This window comes from Candoia aspera, chromosome 16 (assembly GCF_035149785.1).
Source record: "Candoia aspera isolate rCanAsp1 chromosome 16, rCanAsp1.hap2, whole genome shotgun sequence".
Classification (NCBI taxonomy): domain Eukaryota; kingdom Metazoa; phylum Chordata; class Lepidosauria; order Squamata; family Boidae; genus Candoia; species Candoia aspera.
In genome coordinates this window covers 5,709,487-5,729,290 of record NC_086168.1, presented here as the reverse complement: position 1 = coordinate 5,729,290, position 19,804 = coordinate 5,709,487, and the positions used below count along the sequence as shown (strand labels likewise).

At 47.8% G+C, this 19,804-nt stretch overlaps 2 protein-coding genes across 2 annotated transcripts; one reads left to right on the top strand and one right to left on the bottom strand.

The window, feature by feature from the left end:
* Window positions 1-3,830: 3,830 nt before the first annotated feature.
* Window positions 3,831-6,285, bottom strand: CDC26 (cell division cycle 26). Its single transcript, XM_063316410.1, has 2 exons — window positions 6,162-6,285; window positions 3,831-4,495 (listed from the first exon to the last, which is right to left on the bottom strand). Exons 1-2 carry the CDS (start codon window positions 6,240-6,242, stop codon window positions 4,319-4,321), a joined length of 258 nt encoding a protein of 85 aa, XP_063172480.1. The 5' UTR covers window positions 6,243-6,285; the 3' UTR covers window positions 3,831-4,318.
* A 137-nt stretch (window positions 6,286-6,422) lies between these two features.
* Window positions 6,423-18,169, top strand: PRPF4 (pre-mRNA splicing tri-snRNP complex factor PRPF4). The gene is made up of 14 exons (XM_063316133.1): window positions 6,423-6,506; window positions 6,812-6,989; window positions 8,135-8,321; window positions 8,793-8,880; window positions 9,241-9,320; window positions 10,111-10,204; window positions 11,011-11,105; window positions 12,544-12,602; window positions 12,958-13,081; window positions 14,707-14,796; window positions 15,188-15,310; window positions 16,351-16,458; window positions 16,589-16,707; window positions 17,541-18,169. The coding sequence occupies exons 1-14, from the start codon at window positions 6,483-6,485 to the stop codon at window positions 17,732-17,734; spliced, it is 1,563 nt and encodes a 520-aa protein (XP_063172203.1). The 5' UTR covers window positions 6,423-6,482; the 3' UTR covers window positions 17,735-18,169.
* Window positions 18,170-19,804: the final 1,635 nt, after the last annotated feature.

Sequence of the window (19,804 nt, the reverse complement as noted above, 5' to 3'; positions counted from 1 at the left end):
CTTTTGCACACCAAACGGTTGTGTTGATTGGGTCTTCGGCCCAGGAAGGCTTTTACAGCCTGCTCTGCCACAGCCATTCCGGGATGCTGCCAGTCAAAATGAACAGCCTGCCCTCCTTCAAATTACAGCACACAGGTCTGGCTCTCGACTGTGACGTGCCGGTTTAAGAATGAAGAACGGAAAACGAGTATTATTTTTTTTAAAAAATTTATATTTTAAATAAACCTGTAGCCCAAGGGTTTTTAGTTTTTTTTTTTCCTGATTTGCAGGCTGCCTAAGCACTTTTTTCCCCCTTAAATATTAAACCAAACTGTGGTGCTCCTCTTAAGATCCCAGCAGCTTCAGACAAGGCTGGGGTACAAGTTTTAGGCAGAGCACGACCCACCTCTCTTGGGGGGGGGGGGATTTCCTTTTATGGAGGCGGTTACTGTGCCTTTTCCAGCCTGCCCAAATGCTGGTTGCTTAACAGTCACACGTGCACACACCCCACGGATGTGGTAATCATTTAGGGATCCCAGCTCACAGTTTCAAGCCACAGAGGATGCTTTTTAAAACAGCCCTGCAATGTCTTCCTAGATTAGGTGAAATGCTCATTTAACTTGAATAGAACCAGTTGCATGTCTCAATCCTCCTAATTTTGTGCAGGGGGGGGGCGGTTTTGACCAACTCCACGCTTTACTGATCCTAATTAGGAATGGATAGCAATATTACAGCAAGATGGCTGAAGACTGGTTCATGCTTTTCTGCCAGGGAATGATCCTGCTTCCAACCATCTCCATGTGCCAAAGGAGGTTTTAAAGAGGGGAGGCAACTTTTCAGGCCACGCTTGGGAACCTGCAGCTCCAGAGACAGGTGTGGGTATGGGAGCGGGGAGCCTTTGAAATGTCTGATGCCTCATCGCAGCGCAGACCATGTAATTTATTTACTCGCAGCAGGATGCAAAAACCGAAAAGATTTGGGTCTTGGCATCGCAACAGACTTTTTGTCATTTCCAGGTCGCAGACGCTTACATAAGGCAACGATGCAAAGCAGACGATGCTAAATTCCTCCCTTCTTTTCAACCTGATGTTTCTTTTTCTGCCCAACTCCACTAAGCCTAATGCAGGACTTCCTGCAACTGTTAAGAGGTCCTGGAATGGTGAGAAAGTTTGCCACCAGCTTTCAGCAGGAGTGGTCAGAAAAAGACCATTTCTGGGGGCCCCCGAGAAGGGGCTTACAGTGATCAGTTTTCCACCCTTTCTTTCAAACAATAGTCTTCTCTCTGCTGCTGGCCAACTATTAGCATTCACAGATACAGTACATTTGAAGTATAATAGCTAACAGCCAGTTGGGGCCCAGCTTTGCTTTAACCCCAAGGGCCCTTCAGGCATTTTGTGAACCACAATTTCCAGCCTAAAAGAGCATCTGAAGGGGACCAGGTTGTCTTAATCCCAGCCTGAAATCCAGAAAGCCAGCCACCATCCTATGGTAATCAGTGCAGAAAATAATCTTTATGCTGTCTGCTCTTACTGCGACAATCAACCCTCAATTTAGCTTGCCCTTGGCATCAGACAGAAAGTTAAAAGCAAAAACAATGCACCAATCAACTGTCAATCATTTAATGTAGCCTTAAGTTAATTAACATAAGTTATGTTTTGGCAGCCTGCTGGCTCAGATTAATTTAACCATGGTTTATTCAATCAACCCAACTTTCTAGGCTCACCCAGTGCAGCGCTGTCTACACCTCACGCAGGCTAGCTTAAAATGGAGTCATGGAGTTCATGGTCCAGTCTATCATGTAAAAGCAACTTGTCAGTCAGGTTATATTTCAAACTAAAACAAGAAGAGAACACTGAGCACTCTTTAAAGGAATTTTAGCTTGACATGCATTCACGGAGGATTAGGCTCAATGGCTCCTTGTCTGGATGGCTGTTTTCTACCTCCTGAATGGCAAACAGCAAACCCCCGACATGCCAGCTGCTGAGGACTAACAGTAGAAGAGAAAAAAAATGACCTTGAATTGTACCTGTGAGCTTCCTAGGCACACCTGGATGGCCCATGAGACACACAATGCGCCCCCCCCCAATTGCCCAGCAGGAATTCACATTGTGGGATGACACCACTCTCCCCTTGCAAATTTGAGGTCCAGTTTAATGCTTTAGCTGCGAGTAAGGAAGCAGAGGCAGGGCTGAGGCCAATGGGATTTGTAGTTCAGCATCACCTGGAGGAGGAGTGGCAGCATTCCCTGCTTTGGCTTTAATGCCACCCTTGGAAGGAAGAGAGTGGCATCTGGATTAAACATTCCCTGCATTGGTTGTGCTGAGTAAGCAAACTGTTTTTTAATTAATTGCCCAAGGAGGGGGGGAGTTGATACAAGCTGGAGAACTGTAGCCATGGGGGATCAAACAAAGCACCATGTCAGCTGACAGTAAGTTTTCACGAGGCTGGCACTCTTCGGGAGAAGCAAAATGGCACAATCCTACCTCCAAGCTGCTTATGTCTTCAGTCAAACTCTCCTACCATCTCTGCCCTTGTAGCTTATCAGCACACATCAAATGATGGCATTTGCCCAAATGGTGTGTGCAGAATAGTAAACCGGTAGCTGAACCAGCCTTTTTCCCCACTGTACAATCTAAGTTCTCAGCCTTCATCAACCCTTCACATTAAAAGGCACATAGACTGGATTTATACATTTCATCTCAGCCATGAGGCCTAGTGGGTCCGCTGACATAAGTTTGTTGTACTTCAATCATGGCTAGCTTCCTTTGTAGCTTGGTATATTGTGTCCAGCTGCTTATAGACAGACCTCAGTTAACGACCATTCGCTTAGCAACAGTCTAGAGTTAACAACCGTCACAGCATCCCCATGATCACAATTCAGCAGTTGGCAACTGCTGCGCATTTATGACAGTGGCAGCATCCCACAGTCACCATTTTCGACTTCCCCGCTGGTTTCTGAGAAGCAAAATCAACAGGGAACCGCGTGATTTGCTTCACCACCACTGCAAAAATGGTCGTAAAATCAGGTCTGGATCCGCTTAACAACCGCATTGCTTAGCAACCTAAATTCTGGTCCCAGTTGTGGTCGTTCAGCAAGGAGCTCCTGTACTTTTATCCAAAATATTGTGTAAACACAGAAAAAGGAGTGGCTTCTTGGTTAATATTAAGATGTGAACCTAGCCATATAAAGATTTAAGGCTCATTTGACAGTTCCAGCTTTAGCAATTGGATGCTTTCCTTGTATATTTGAGGGGAAGGCAAAAAAAAAAAAAAGTCACCTGCCAGCATCTTTGTCTTACTTACATTTGTGGACAGAAAACCTGGTCTCATTTGCAGCTGACCATCACTCAGTATTGTTCTTCCATAAGGATGTTGTTATTCTGGTGTCCCTCCTCCCTTCCCTACTCACAGTGTATCCATGAAAAAATGGTGCCTTAGCTGTATTGCTTCTCCAGGCTGTATAGTACCACACAGGATGTCTCCTTTGAATTCCAAGCTGATGGAAGTGTATCCATTAACTATTGTTATGTGAATACTAATGATTACGCTGTTGTAAGTACTAAAGCACAGGGTGTCTTAACAGAAAATGACGGACGCATGATATGTTTACAAGCTGCCCTGTGTGGTTAAGTAGAATAAAAAGATTCAACCCATCAGCTAGATTCTGCTTTTTCCCCCCACCCCCTTTCCAACGGCAATAGCCATTTCTCCTACTTGTGTCAATTCACAAACTGGAGCAACTGGCTGGCATGCACCCAGCCCCAGAGCACTATCCGAAGAGTAGCTCACAATTTAATGTCTTAAACGTTAGAAAGGGGTACAACGCAGAGAGGAAAACAAGCTAATTTAAGCCGCAAACGCAGGTCTAGGAAGAGGTGAGCCTGGAAGTTCATCCTTGTTAAAGTGACTGGAGGGAGGAGGCTCTGCCCCGCTTTCCCCCGGCCGGCGGTGCTGCAGAAATAAAACTTTTCCAGATTGGGGAGGGCTACACCATGCAAAACTCCCAGCGGCATTAACAGTGAAATCTGAAACCATTTGCACACAGAGGCCAGGCCAGGCCAGCACCTTTTCTATTACTGTTGTAAGATTTAAGCCCTCTGTTGCAAACGGGAGGTTATTAAAGGTACACAGGGCAGGAGGTTGTGCGAAAGCAGCCTTCGAGGGAAAAAAGGGATCCAGTCTCTTTCTTAGAGAATAGCAAAGCTTTCATCTTCTAAAATCCTTGCAGTCCCTGTGCCGTCCTTGTCCTAAATCAGCTCCGCATAATCCCCCACAAACGTGTTTCGCCCAGAGGCAGCGGCATGACGAGGGTCGTGTGTCCCCCCCCGCCCCCGTCGCTCTAGAATTCAAAGTTCCCAAACTGAGATGAACGGTTGCTGGTTTTAGGCTGCAGTTTGTAGCCAATCCGGTCATGGATCACCTGCTCCCAGCTCTTGTGATCGGGATTCAGTGCCAGGGCCCCCTCGCCATCATTGGCTCCCACCATGTCCACCTCTTCATGCTGCTTTTTATGAGTCTGCAAAGACAGAAAGGTGCAGATACTTCAGGAAGCCCAGCTGCATCCGTTCCCCCTCGACACGGAACGTTTTAGCACGGCCAGAGAGGTAAAAAATTAATAAATAATCAAATGCTTTGGGAATGGCCCAGAAAGAGGAAAAATTCAGAAATAAATGCTTCACAGGATCAGAATAGGCCATGGACAATACAGTCTTAACTTGTATTCAGTGCAGTCAGCCTGGCAAACAGCTACTCCGTCTTTGCTTTCAAAAACTATCTTAAGGTCAATTTCTACATTATTTGGCAATCATTATGTTTGCAACAAAGAACCTCTTCCAATCCCACTTTGCCTTCAGCGGCACAGGACAAATATAAACATTCATTTCAGTTCCTGCAGTATATAACCAACAGCTCGTTCAAAAAGAAAACTCTGTCGATATATGAAAGCAGATTAATATTTAAAATATGAACCGCCATCTATCCTCATGGATACAAAGGGCAAATGACAATATGCTTTATTAATTTTTTTCCCCAGGGAGTATCTTACCATAGTAAAGGTAAAGGTTTCCCTTGACATTAAGTCCAGTCGTGTCCGACTCTAGGGGGCGGTGCTCATCTCCATTTCAAAGCCGAAGAGCCGGCGTTTGTCCGTAGACACTTCCTCCGTGGTCATGTGGCCGGCATGACTACACGGAACGCCGTTACCTGCCTGCCAAAGCAGTACCTATTAATCTACTCACATTTGCATGTTTTCGAACTGCTCGGTTGGCAGGAGCTGGGACTAGCAGCGGGAGCTCACCCCGTCAGGCGGATTCGAACCGCCGACCTTCCGATCGGCAGGCTCAGCAGCTCAGCGGTTTAACCCGCAGCGCCACCACGTCCCTTATCTTACCATACTTAGGGGAATGTTCAGAGGTCATGCATCAAATGAGGAAGGAAAAGTTTAAAAGAAAGTGGCAACCAATTTGAACATTTAATGTAATTTATAGAATACGTTGTTTATAGGGCCTGACTTTTGGTATGCCCTGTATACACATACACACACACATGCAGATAGTGCAGGAAATACTTGTTAAGAGTTGCTGGGAGTCGGCCACTATATAAATTTAATTTACTGTTGTTGTTGTTATTTCCCTTGCTGGTAGTGATAGATATTCCATCAACAACGGACCTTCTCCTAAAGTGAAAAACCTTGATTTCAATTTCTGCTTCAAACTCAGCAATAGAAGGCACAAGGCTGTAAAAGGCGGTGATCTTATTCACGACGAGCAACGCCAGAACGGATCAAACGACTTTCACTAGTCCTTATCCATTTCAGTACATACTGCCAAACTAAAAACAACCAGCCCGATCCTAACGCGTGCTAAATCTTAGTCCTGCGTTCATCAGCTTTCTTCTCCAGGAAAGGGGCTTAAAATTTTAGCCGGAATGTTTCTGTTTTCCAAAACCTGCAGATTCTTGGGGAACGGCTGCCTCTGACCATGTGCAGAATATTTCTAGATCATCAGGGCGGGCGTGTTCGCTATAAAGCAAAGCTGCTTTTCATTTCCTTAAAATCACTCAAGCATTGGCCTCGGGGAGAGTGCCTCTGAACATGGGCAGAGTGCTCCCGGGGGCAGTTTTTAAAGCAGCACGAGCAGCGCCCCCCTCTCCGGCCGGGGACTCCCAGCCAGCCCCCCACCTACCTCCAGCTCCTTGCGGGCCCCCTCAAACTCCTCGATGTCGTCCAGCTTCAGCTCCAGCCGGGTCGGCTTCCGCCGCAGCATCGTCCCACCCGACCCTTCCGCGGCTCCTCAGGCGCGCATGCGCACCGGCTCCTTTCAAGCCGGCATCCCGGAAACGCTCGCGAGAAGCGGCTCACAGAGTCTGCGCCCGCCTAGAGCGGCCGGCTCTCCAGAACGGCCTGCGCAGGCGCCGTTGGCTCAGGCGCTCCGCCGGGCGGGTCACTGCTCCGGAAGTGCTTCGGGAGACCCCGCTGTGCTGCTGGACCGGCTGCGAGGGGCGCTATGGCCGCGACGCGGAGCTCCGCGGTGAGTAAGGACCGGGGACGCGCCTGGGCTGGGCCCGGGCTGTTTAAACTTGACGCTGAGGGAGCTCCGTCTCCCTCCGTTGTCCTCCCTTCCCTCCAACCGGTACTTTTCAAACGGTGGACTACAATGCCTATCGGCCACAGCCAGTGCCATTAGCGGCCCCGTTGGATGAAAGCGTCGTTCCGGCGGCGCAGTAATACAGCCCCCCTCATTCCCCGCCAGCTTCCTGAATCAGGACGAGGAGGCGGCTCCTAAGAAGGGTGGACTACAGCTCCCATCATCCGCCTCCTTAACTTTTCTTGCAGGGGATGAAGGCGAAGGCTTCCGACGAAGGAGATGCCCCTCCTGCTAAGAAGGCCCCCATTTTCTACGGGAGCCTGGAGGAGAAGGAGCGCGAACGCATCCTGAAGGGGGAGTCGGGGATGATGGGCAAAGATGCCGTCAAAGCAGCCATTGAGGCCGGCAACATCAACATCTCCACCGGTAAGAAGATGCCCGGTAGACAGGAGAGCAACACGGTTTTGGGTTTTCCCCCCCCTCCTTTGGATCTGTCTATATTACAGGAGATACACAGCTGGATAGATATTTAAGTTTGATGTTGGCCAGATAAATAACTAAAGCAAATTGATGCAACAAGAGAAGATACATCTTGAGATATATCAAGATGACCGAATATTCAAAAAAGGTGGGATAAAAACCTAGTAATAATAATATTTTAGAACATCGTGAAAGGCTACATAGTTATAGCTTTCTGGGTCCTAATGGCATCCACCCAACAATTACTATTAAGAACCCATACATAAAATGAAGGTATGAGCTGAAGCCTTATCTTGCCCTGGAGCAGTAGAATGAGGAGGCATTGCTTTTATCACAAGCATTGGGTTAATTGTGCTCTGCTCCTTGATCCTTTGCAGTGGAGCCAGTTGAACCTAGTACCTTATTTTGTGATCGTAAAATTGGGGTAAAATATATTCTGGGCCCTTGGGAGAAGAGCAATGACCAATCTCGATAACATAGGTAAGAGCAGAGACATCACACTGACAACAAAGGTCCGCACAGTTAAAGCAATGGTGTTCCCCATAGTAACATATGGCTGCGAGAGCTGGACCGTAAGGAAGGCTGAGAGAAGGAAGATCGATGCTTTTGGACTGTGGTGTTGGAGGAAAATTCTGAGAGTGCCTTGGACTGCAAGAAGATCCAACCAGTCCATCCTCCAGGAAATAAAGCCAGACTGCTCACTTGAGGGAACGATATTAAAGGCAAAACTGAAGTACTTTGGCCACATAATGAGAAGACAGGACACCCTGGAGAAGATGCTGATGCTGGGGAGAATGGAGGGCAAAAAGAAGAGGGGCCGACCAAGGGCAAGGTGGATGGATGATATTCTGGAGGTGATGGACTCGTCCCTGGGGGAGCTGGGGGTGGCGACGACCGACAGGAAGCTCTGACGTGGGCTGGTCCATGAAGTCACAAAGAGTCGGAAGCGACTGAATGAATAAACAACAAAATATTCTGGGCTCCAGGTTGGACTGCAATAGCTATAACTGCTGCCTAGAATTATGTAGAGCAGGTGGCCTATAAATGTTTTAATCTCCTAAAGTAACCTGTTGGATTTCTTCTATGGCTAGGTGAAGTTTTTGACCTGGAAGACCACATCAGTGAACGTCAGGCAGAAGTACTGGCTGAATTTGAGCGCCGGAAACGAGCCAGGCAAATCAACGTTTCCACCGATGACTCTGAAGTCAAGGCCTGCTTACGAGCGCTTGGAGAACCTATCACGCTTTTTGGAGAAGGCCCTGCAGAAAGGAGGGAGAGGTGAGAGTACAGGTCACCACTTCACAATCATTCACTTAGTGACGGTTTGGCCTTACTGGAAAAACTGATGTGACCAGTCCTCACACTTACAACTGTCGCAGCATCCCCTGATCACGTGATCACAATTTGGGCACTTGGCAACTGGTTCGTCGCAGTGCCCTGTGGTCAGGTGATTGCTATTTTCGATGTGCCCAGCCGGCTTCTGGCAAGCAAAATCAGTGGGGAACTGCGTGATTCACTTAACGCCCACATGGTTTGCTTAACGCCCACAATGATTCGCTTAATGGCTGCCATAAAAAAGGTCATAAAACCAGGTTGATTCACTTAATGACTGCTTCACATAGCAACCAAAATTCCAGTCCCAATTGTGGTCATTAAGTGAGGACTACCTGTAGATGTTTGCATTTGACTGACTCTCCTTGCCTTTCCCAGACTAAAAGCATTTTCACGGTGCCTTTTACTTCTCGGTAGGCTACGTAATATCCTCTCGGTAGTTGGCCCTGATGCCTTGAAGAAAACCAAGAAAGACGATGAAAAATCCAAGAAGGCAAAAGAAGAGGTGAGTGTGTTAAGCAGCTTCTGTCGTTCATGCTTAAGGGAAGCACTTGAATCTCTTCCAATGCTCTTTGTCTCCTCTTGGGCTGGACTTCCATTATGTCAAACACGTAAACAAAAGAACAGTCGCTTTGAAACAAAGGTGACCAATGGTTTTGATTTGTGCATAAATCAATAGCAAGTAGAGGAGCTAGAGGCTCAGTACCCCAAATCAAACTCAACCGTGGAAGGAAATGACTCATAACTCAGCGATGATGGAGATACATAAGAATCCTTCCTGGAAAATACATTATGCATCACGTCACTTGTGAAAAGAGAGGTTGGCTATGCGTCTTCACTCCTTTTTGTGGTTTATCTCTCTTAGTATCAGCAGACTTGGTACCACGAAGGGCCGAGTACCCTGAAGACAGCCAGACTCTGGATTGCAAACTACTCTCTTCCTCGGTAAGGCTGTTAGTGAAATTTTACAAGCCAAGACAAAAATGATAGACCAGTGATAATTCAATTAAAAAATAGAGATAAGAGTGATGGAAATGAGCTGAGTCTTGAGGAAAAAGAAAAAGATCCATGTAATATTAATATACCACCAGTTTAGTCCTGTAACGCAGTGTTTCTAAACCTCAGCAAATTTAAGAGGCGTAGACTTCAACTCCCAGAATTCCCCAGCCAACACTGTTTAATGTACAGTATTATAGGTAGTCCTTGCTTAACAACCGTTTGTTTAATGACGGTCCAAAGTTACAATGGCCTCAGAAAAAGTGCTTTACAACCTGTACTCACACTTAACAACCGTCGCAAACCGTCGCACCACCCCTGTGGTCACATGATCGCAATTTGGGCACTTGGCAGCCGACACCTTCACAACCAGTTGCAGCGTCCTTTGGTCACGTGATCCCGTTTTGTGACATTTTTGCTGGGTAATACAAAGTTGTATTAATGTGTGTAATGGCTTGAAACCAAAAAAGCAGCGGTAAAGGAACGTGAGTCAAATTTCTTGCAGCATCAACACAAATACTCTGATATCAATCCTTTTTTAAAAAAAACTTTGGGGATTCCAGTAAACATGAAACAAGGTAAAGGCAAAAATATATTTTAGAGAGCTTTTGCAAAAAAACCTAGGTATGTCTTGTGGTCTGTAACAAGAGTAGTGGAAGATGAGGTCTTCCAGCTTCGCACCAGGAGGTAAATTGCACAAGTTGGAGGACATAACAGGTCTGTCTGTGTTCTTGCCTAGGGCGGTGAAGCGACTGGACGAAGCTCGCTTGTTCAAGGAGGTCCCCGAGGCCACACGGACATCCCAGAAACAAGAGCTTCACAAATCTTTGAGGGTGGGTAGGATTCTCTCTGCCAAGCTTCAGGTCAGAGATTTGCAGCTTGAAATTCATTCATTCATTCATTCATTCATTCATTCATTCATTCATTCACATTTCTATCGCCACCCATCTCCCCCTTAAAGGGGCCCTCCGGAAATAGGGACGCTTTGTGTGACTAGATCTGCTTCGCATGCTAAATATTACATGTTTGGTCAGTGGCCTTTTTGGCTGAAAAAAAAAAGCAAACGCAGCAAAACCTTTTCCGGAGATTGGAAAAGCGGCTGCTGGTTAGAGCAAGCTGGGCTTAGAGTAGTTGAGTTAATTAGAGTTAATTCTTAGAGTTAATTCTCCCTTTAAATATGAGCGTGTTAGTGAATAGCTGTAGTATTACTTTCCTTCAATTTTTTTTCTTCCTTGATTGTATAGTTTTAGTAAATAACATTATTACTTTACTGTTGTTTATTTTTGATGTTATGTAAATATATTGGGAGCTCTTGCACCAAAGTCAAATTCCTTGTATGTCTAATCATGCTTGGCCAATAAAGTATTCTATTGAGCCGGTTTTTGGAACTCCATAAGTGGGCTCACGTTATCATCCTAAACCCTGGTTTCTTTGGACCATCGCCTGTTGAGCAGATCCTAATAGTTGTGAGTTTGCACAACTCGCTAAGCCAATTACCACACCGTATGTGAGCTCAGTGATGAATCCAGTCTGTATAAAACTAGAAACTTCTATGCTCCAACAGGTGAACCCCCCTCTTCTTTTAAACCCTTTTGAAATGCTTGGCAGCTTACTTCTTTTGATGTGGTTTCATTTCCAGTCTCTGAATAACTTCTGCAGCCAAATCGGGGATGACCGTCCCATCTCTTACTGCCATTTTAGTTCCAACTCCAAGCTCCTGGCCACAGCCTGCTGGTAAGAAGGGTTGGTTGTCTTTTGTGGTCATCTCATGCAGGAGAGGGCAGAAGGGTGGTTGAAGGGAGCATCCAGCTTAAAAAAAAACTGGTGTTTTTAAATCTGCAGGTGATAGGGCTTGTTAATTTAAGATTACCCGGCTTTTTTTTTTTTAGGTGGTTCACACATTAATGATCTGTGCGTGGAGTTGCTCTCTAGTTGTAGTTAATCTTTATTTTAAGGGATTATCGCATTATTAGTGGCCTTGAATGCTTAGCCTTAAGGAAAAAATTGAGGGACTCTCTGCTGAAGAACCATTTCATATGCAGAGGTTGGCTTTCCGATATATTGGGCCTGAATAATTTAGAGACTCTATAAATGAAACATAGGTTCTGGAGGACTCTTTATCGGTGGTATTCCTGCTGAGCCGTCTCTGGCGATTGGAGTGGGGACTACTGCTTTGTAATGGTTCTTCTTCCTAAAGAGGTGTTTCCATCGGTGGAGGTGGGAAAGGAGAGATCTGCCTGGAGACCTTTATTCTGCGGAGTGCCTCAGGGATCTCTCTGAGCCTTTTCACATCTGCATGAAGCTGCTGGGAAAGGTCGTTTACTGGCTCAGGGTCTACTGTCACCAATACGCTGACAATAACCAGCTACACATCTCATCCCTAGGCTGGACAGTGATGGGATGGAAATGCCTGCCCAGCCCCCAGAGCAGTGTTTCTCAACCTTGACAACTTTAAGATGGGTGGACTTCAACTCCCAGAACTCCCCAGCCAGCTTGGCTGGCTGGGGAGTTCTGGGAGTTGAAGTCCACCCATCTTAAAGTTACCAAGATTGCGAAACACTGACCTAGAGGCTGTCAGGGTTTAGATGGGAAGGAACAGGCTGTCTGAATCTCTCCCTGATGCAGCAGTTTGGAGTTTGTGGGCCTAACGATTCCAAGGAAATTCCATCCTGGACTCTGAATGGGGTCGAACAGCCCCACTCAGAAATGGTCTTCAACATAGAGGTTCTCCTAGACTCTCAGCTCCTGCATGAAGAGGGCCAGGGAGGCTCTTGTGCAGTTACATCTTCTGCTCCCAGATCAGGAAGCCCTGCTCACAGTCCCTCATGCCTGAGTGCACTCTCACTTGCACTACTGTAAGACCCTTTACACGGGTCTGCCCTTGAAGAACACTCGGAAGCTACAGCTGATACAGAATCCAGCAGCTGGGACGGTGATGGGCGTGTCCTGATATACTTGGATGACCCCTCTGCTTGGGAGCTGGGTGAGGAGTAAGTTGGCTTTTGGGTGCGATGCAAGATGCAGATCGAAGCTGAGCTACGGCAGGTTCAGGGGCGTTCCCCAGGCGGCACTGTGTCCCATCAGGCTTTATCCCCAATCCTACAAGGGTTGTAAAAGAATAAAACGCCCGAGTAACCTTTTTCCTTGTGGTCTCCTTTCTTTCTGTCCTCAGGAGCGGCCTCTGCAAGTTATGGTCGGTGCCAGACTGCAAACTCATCCTCACTTTGCGAGGTACCGTATCTCCCCCCACCCACCCACAACCCAGCTTGCTTTTCCTGGCCTTCAAGCTTGTTTGATGCTGTTGAACTCCAGCCCTCGGGATTGGGAGTTACGGTTCATCGGTTTCTGTAAGGCCCCCTTTGTCAGTGGATGTCAGATCTCTCTTTGTCTGAGAGGTGTTAGAAGATCTTCAGGGTTCCAAGCTGGATTCTTTCCCAGACCTGACTTCCAAGAGCCAGGGGCGGAAGCTGGGATTCACCCAGCATGTGGTGAATTTCTGCAGCCATATTGAAGATTTATTAAGAAAACAGAGCCTAGTTCAGGGGTAGGCTGGTTCTAATTGGCAGGCTTTCTCACCCCTCCTAAGGGCATAATACGAACGTCGGGGCAATCGTCTTCCACCCCAAAGCAACCATCTCATTAGACAAGAAGGATGTAAATCTGGCATCCTGCGCAGCCGATGGCTCTGTCAAGCTCTGGAGTCTAGAAAGGTACAAGCGGATTTCTTTCTTATTTGCCGTTTCTGACAGACCCCCAGTTTTGCTGGTAAGGAAAGGTTGACTTGCTTTTCAAAGCCTGTGCCCCAAATTTAGTGGTCAGCACAAGCGATTAAGGAAAAAGAAGGCTGGAGTAAGCAAGAAAAAAAAAATCCTTGCATGAAACAAAGCATTCATAAATTAGGCCAGATACTCCTAGCGTTGATACTTGAAAATAGGTATACTCCCCAAAATTCATTAAGTCCCGGGAAGTGCACCCCAATATAATTGAAGACTAAAATCCACACCGCAGGAATCAAGCGTGGCTGCAACATTCTGCTGATGATCTCAGTTTGCATTCCAGAATTCTCAGCCCTTCAGATGCTGCTGAGCCAGCGTTAGGCGCCATGGAATAGGCTCGTGAGTGCAGCTGATTGGAATTGTAGTGGAGCTACATCGGAGTGGAGCTGCCCTGCCTTTGCAGGTGGCAACAGAAATTAATCAGAAAGCATCTCAGTCTTGTTATGATCCAACTTTTGCCCTTCATTCTCTCCCACAATTTTCCCCCTGAGGTTGCAGGACATTTCCAGCTGTTTCCCCTTTTTACCTCTGATTTTATAGTGGCCTGGTCTTGGCTGACAGTGTCCCAGAGTCCTGCTTCCACCAAGCCTGTGGGATTGTTTTAGTTGAACAACAGTCTTAAGGATTATACTTAATTTGTGTTTGGCATGTCCAGAGATGCCCGGAGAGGCAGAGAAAGCACATTCTGTGCCTAATGGGACCTTGAAGGAAGAGGTTTATCTCTGAGTCATTGTGTTGCTGCAGGGAAGGATTTCTGTTGACCCTCCTCCAACCCATGTTGTCATTTGTGCTAGTAGGAAAGCTTCCCTTTCTGCCCTTGATCATTGCCCATTGCACTCTGTTCAAAGTGGTGCCCCAAAGTTAGTTGGATGACACAAACTTTAGAGGGCAGCTGAGAAATCCTGGCTGATGCACACCTGAGAGAAGTCATTCTAGCACTGTAAATGACTTCCAGATTCCTGCTGACTCAGCTGTTGGGGGGGTCAGGTGTTCCTTACGGAAGGGTCTTTCCAGGCAGATGAATTTTTTTCCCATTGTTTTGAACCTTCTAACCCCAAAAGCTGGGATCTGAACCCAATCCCTTCTGCATGCAGGGTCTTTGTGTTGTAGATGCGATGGAGTTCTATTTTGATGGGCACGTGCTGTGGCAGGTTGGCACGTAGCTGACTCTTAACGCTGCATGGTTGGCTGCGGCCCCTGGGTTTTTCCTTGTTCCAAACCCTTTGGAATGCGCCTCCAACTTTATCTTCCGGAGCTGCTGCTTCCCAACAGACACCCGGGAAAGGCAAGGACCGTCCTGAGCTGCTTCTCTATTTTTGCAGCCAGCGAACCATTGCCCAGGACCCCTTTTTGCAAAGACCCATTTCAGGCTTGCTAAAACGTGTGATAGGTTTGCGCGCTTGCAGGAATCAGAGGTAGATTCCACATTCAGAGGGAACTTTGAGCATATTACGCTGCGTCTCACAGACACACACACACACGCCTGCATTTCTCGTCTTCTGCACCTTCATGGTGTGATTTCAGTTCATGCTGAATGTGGCAGTTTTGGTTTCTTCCAGTGATGAACCAGTGGCTGATATAGAAGGCCATACTGTGAGAGTGGCCCGGGTGGCGTGGCATCCTTCTGGCAGATTCCTGGGCACAACATGGTAAGAGGATCTCTCTCTCTCCCCCCCTGAACAATGAAGATAGTACAGGTAGTCCTCACTTAATGACCATTTGTTTAGCGACGGTTCAGACTTACGAAGCTGCCGAAAAATGATTCACAACCGGCCCTTGCACTGAGAACCGTTGCAGCGTCCCCACAGTCACGTGATCATACTGTCTTTGCTGAAGTGAGTGGATTGAAATTGTCTAGGCATTCCCCAGCTGGCTGAGGCTTCTGGGAGTTGTGATGCACTCAGCGCATCCAGAGGGCAGCAAGTTGGGGAAGGCTGGCGCCTATCATCCAGGTGTCTCCCCTTCCTAAAATGAGAGAATACCTGCTGGCCATCTAGGACGTCTGCCAGGTTAATTTTCCTTCTTTCCCCCCCACTGTAGCTACGACCACTCCTGGCGTCTGTGGGACCTCGAAGCCCAGGAAGAGATTCTCCACCAGGAGGGCCACAGCAAAGGGGTCTACGACATGGCCTTCCACGTTGACGGCTCCCTCGCTGGCACCGGGTAAGCTGTCAACATCGGCGCAAAAGCATTCGTTTGCAGAAGGGGGTCCTACGCGAGCTCCCACACCAAGGAACGATGCTGCCTAATGCCAGCCTTCAGTTCCCATTTCAGGGAGGCTTGACAAGTTGTATCCTGAGAAGATTGGGGTGTTGTGATTGTACTGTTGTTGTTATTTGCTTTGCTTTTGTTTTGTCTGTCGGGTTTTAATCCTATGCTCGTTACCCAGGGTCGCAGTTGTGAGATAAATTGATATACAGGTAGTCCTCACTTAACAATCATTTGTTTAGTGACAGTTCAGACTTACAAGGGTGCTGAAGAAACTGGCGACCATCACATGACCACCATTTTCGACCTTCCCAGCCACCTTCTGGCAAGCAAAAGCAGGGGGGAACCGTGTGATTCACTTTACAACCACGTGTCCACAGTGATTCACTTAATGGCCACTGCAGAAAGGGTCATGAAATTGGGTCAGATTCACTTAATGACAGCTTCGTTTAGCAACCACAATTCTGGTCCCCGTTGTGGTCATTAAGCAAGGACTACCTGTAATAAATAACTGAACAAGATTAGGCCTAAGTTTACAACGTTTGCAAACAAGAATGCCCCCAGGGTAGAAATCCTAATATCTCGGTTACAAAATCTTGGCTACCACGCTTCATTTTTAAATGAAGATGTCCCTTGTTACGGTTTAAGAGAAAAACTTCAGATTTGCCTGTGTGATTTTTTTTTTTTTTTAAACTCTGCAGGTTGTAACCAGATCCTCTCCCGGTTTAGCTTGTGCTAATCGGCCTTTATGCTTTGTCAGTTCTGGCTTCAGTTTGCAGAACCAAGGCTCTGCGCTGTGCCAGCTCAGCCTTACCTCTCAGACCTGTGCAGACGATTCTGTCACAGACCCACTGTGGTTTTGATGACACCGTCTTGGTTTTCAGAAACTATTTTGGCTACCCTTTAACGGTGCTGGGAATCTCTGGCTGGCGGCATCCGTAGATGAAGGTGCCCCTTGGAAAACTATTTATTTGACGTCTTTCGGTTTCTTCCAGCGGCCTTGATGCATTTGGCCGTGTATGGGACCTGCGCACCGGGCGCTGTATCATGTTCCTGGAAGGTCATCTCAAAGAGATCTACGGGGTCAACTTTTCCCCCAATGGGTAAGAGCCACACTGCCACCTTGGCATGGCTTGTACGCTCTTACGTTGGCCAGCACGTGCCTTCCTCTCCCCTTACTGAGTATAAACACCAGTTTCACCTGTCCTCCTCCTCCCCCCCCACCATTTGAAGGTACCACATTGCTACCGGCAGTGGAGACAACACCTGTAAAGTTTGGGATCTTCGCCAGAGGAGGTGCATTTACACCATCCCTGCCCATCAGAACCTGGTGACTGGAGTGAAGTTTGAACGTAAGTCTCTCTGCAATGGTCTTGCAGCAGGAGCTGAGCATCTGGGCTTTAAAACTCAAGCCTCAACTTTGTGGGTAGGTCTAGGATTTGAGGGGAATGGAGCAGCTTTCCTTATTTATTCATTCATTCATTCATTCATTCATTCAGCCGACTTAGTTTTCCCCTAGGGGCATCGCCTAGCTAGCTTTGCCTGGTCTTAAGAAAAGCTAAGCAGTCACATCAAACCTGGTTAGGTCTTGGAAAGGGAACCACCTGGAAGTGTCAGGCTGTGGGCTGAGCTTCAAGTTGAAAAAGGTTCTCAGCCAAAGATAATGGCAGATCCCTTCCAGATACCCCTTTTCATGCCGTGCTTAAAGTTTTGGACTAGAAACCAGGAGACCCTGAGTTCTAGTCCCACCTTAGGCACAAAGCTAGCTGGGTGGCCTTGGGCCTGTCACCTTCTCTGAGCCCCAGGAAGGAGGCAATGGCAAACCACTTCTGAAAAGCCTTGCCAAGAAAACCGCAGAGACTTGTCCAGGCAGTCTCTGAGATTCAGACACATTGAATGGATTAAAAAAAAAAACTTAGCTGCTTTTGAGAGTTTCCTATCTCAGCATGGATGAAAACTTTGTCCCCGGTTTTCAGCAACTTGATTAGCTGTGGCTCAGGGGAACACATCTGCCCCCCACTCACTAAGTTTTCCCCCCTCTCATGCATTCTTTCCTCTTCCTTCCCATTCCCTGTTTCTAGCAGCTTGGAAGAGGGCCCCGCTATCGCCTCTTTCCTGGGATCAGTTGCTATCCCTAGTTCTGAGCCCTTCTCGATCACCTCCCTTTATGCTTCTCTCCTCCCAGCGAATCACGGCAACTTCCTGCTGACCGGGGCCTACGACAACACCGCCAAGGTCTGGACCCACCCTGGCTGGTCCCCCCTGAAGACCTTGGCGGGACACGAGGGCAAAGTCATGGGCTTGGACATCTCCCTGGACGGGCAGCTGATTGCCACCTGCTCTTACGACCGGACCTTCAAGCTTTGGATGGCGGAGTAAGCGAGGCCTTTCCACCAGCGGGGTCTTCCCGGCTCCTGTAGCAAAGGAAGACGCCTGCTGGGGGGACCCAGGTTTGTTGGGGAAATCCGACGGCAGCTGGCGCGCAGAGCCCGGAGACGGCCCTTCCTCTGGGCTGGCTGCTGTTCTCTGAGGAACCTTTCATTTGAGAATCTCTTTATTTTTTTATACTCCTCCTTCCCTTTCTGGTGGACTCCAGATTCTCGCAATTGTTGAAAAACACACACAGCCCATCGGCCTGGGTGATAAAGGTTGGCTACACTGCTTGTACTGATCCTGGACCCACACCCTCCTGGGTGACCTAGGGGTCCCCTGCAAATAGGGGTCTTTAGGAATGGGGTCAGAGTTCCTTTTCTCTGTTGGGCAGAGACTTTTTTAAAAAAAAAAAATCGTATTAAAGCAAAATGGCTGCTTCCATTTCAGAGCCTCCACTGGTTTCCTCGTGCGGTTTCTCTTTTAATTTAATGCCCAACAGCTCATATTCAAAACTCCAAGGAACGGCCCCTCCTAGCTTTCTTCTCTTCCTTCACCGTTCGCCCCCCGTGTTTCCATTTGCACTTGCCCCCCGCTGCGTTTCTGCGGCCCCTGAAGTGGGGAGATGTTTTCCAGATAGCCCTGGGTGAGATGGATCCTCACCAGCCATGGTGCACAGCTCTTACCTGCTGGTTTCAGGCGGCAGGATGAAGAGCAGGCTGCCCCCCACCAAGTTTTTCCAGCTGCCAAAAATACTGTAGATGGGGCAGCTTTTTACACTCAGCCAATCGGCTGCCTCTCTAGGGCAGCCCACAGTGCACAGTAATAATTGGCGTTCTCTGCCCCTTGCAGAAATTTATAGACTTCTGTCATAGGTGTCACTATGTGTTCCTACGCTTCATCCATCCATCCCTTTTTCCCACACATTCTTGGTTGCTTTGTGCTCCTCCCTCCCTCCTTCCTTTCTTCTCTAATTCACTCTCAGGATATTTTCCCTCCCTCCCTCCCTCCCTCCATCCATCCATCCATCCCTTACTGCTTGCCATTTTTTCACATCTTCTTTCTATCACCTGCTTTACACACACTTCCTTGCCCTTTCTCTTCTCTCTCCCTTTCTCACATCAGGGCTGAGGGCTGATCACTCCCTCGAAATCTAAACCAGCCCCGAGAAGGGGGATTTTGCCCACTCTTGTTTTCACCTTTTCTTGAACAAAAGGCCTTCTGGTCCCCGATTTGCTTTGATTGTCTCTCTTAACAGCTCGGCAACACTTTCTTTGACAATAAGCAAACCGAACGCTCCTTTACATTCCAAACCTAACGCTTCACGGGTCCTCTTTCTGTATATACTGCTGTTGGTTGTTGTTGCTGTTGCTCAGGGCCTTTTGTAGGCAGGGTTGGCAACTGGCGTTCCCTTGGCTCAATCCGGCCTCCTCTGAGTAAGGTATCCACCCTCTGAATGGCCGCAGCTTGGCAACCAAACAGCAGCTGAAAGCCTTTGCTTCGTTGCTCGTACGAGATGCGGACCTCGAAACAACGGCTGAGAAGTTCACGTGGCTTTTCCGTGCTGGCTCTCTCCCTTAACGCAGGAACTAAATGGATCTAGGCTACACAGTTTGGGGAGAAACGTGAGATTGGAGCTCACAGCCCAATCGTTTTCAGCCCGATCCTTCTCTTCCCTGTCTTGGCTCAGAAGAAACCACACGAGGAGAAAGTCTCTGTTTGGCACCAAGGATGCGTTCTTTCCTACCACTCTCACCCCCTCGGTTTTACGCGGGGGCAGCACCGGCGCAGCGGCTGAATTATCCCCTAGCTGGATTCTTTGAATCAGGCACCAAATGGGCCAGGTGTGCAGAACGTGGCTGTTCTGCCCCCCCCCCCCCAAAAGCACCCTAACCACGGGGAAAACCAGTTTACGGTGTCGGATGAATGCCTCTTCCCTTATTTTTCTCTGAAGCCAACAGGGGAAAAAGTTAAATGCTTCTTTTCCGTGGTTGCTTTGATCCCCCAGTTTATCACACGCGCACATGCTTTTGCATTCACAAATCCTGCATCTTCAACACAAAGGCAAATTTTTGGCTC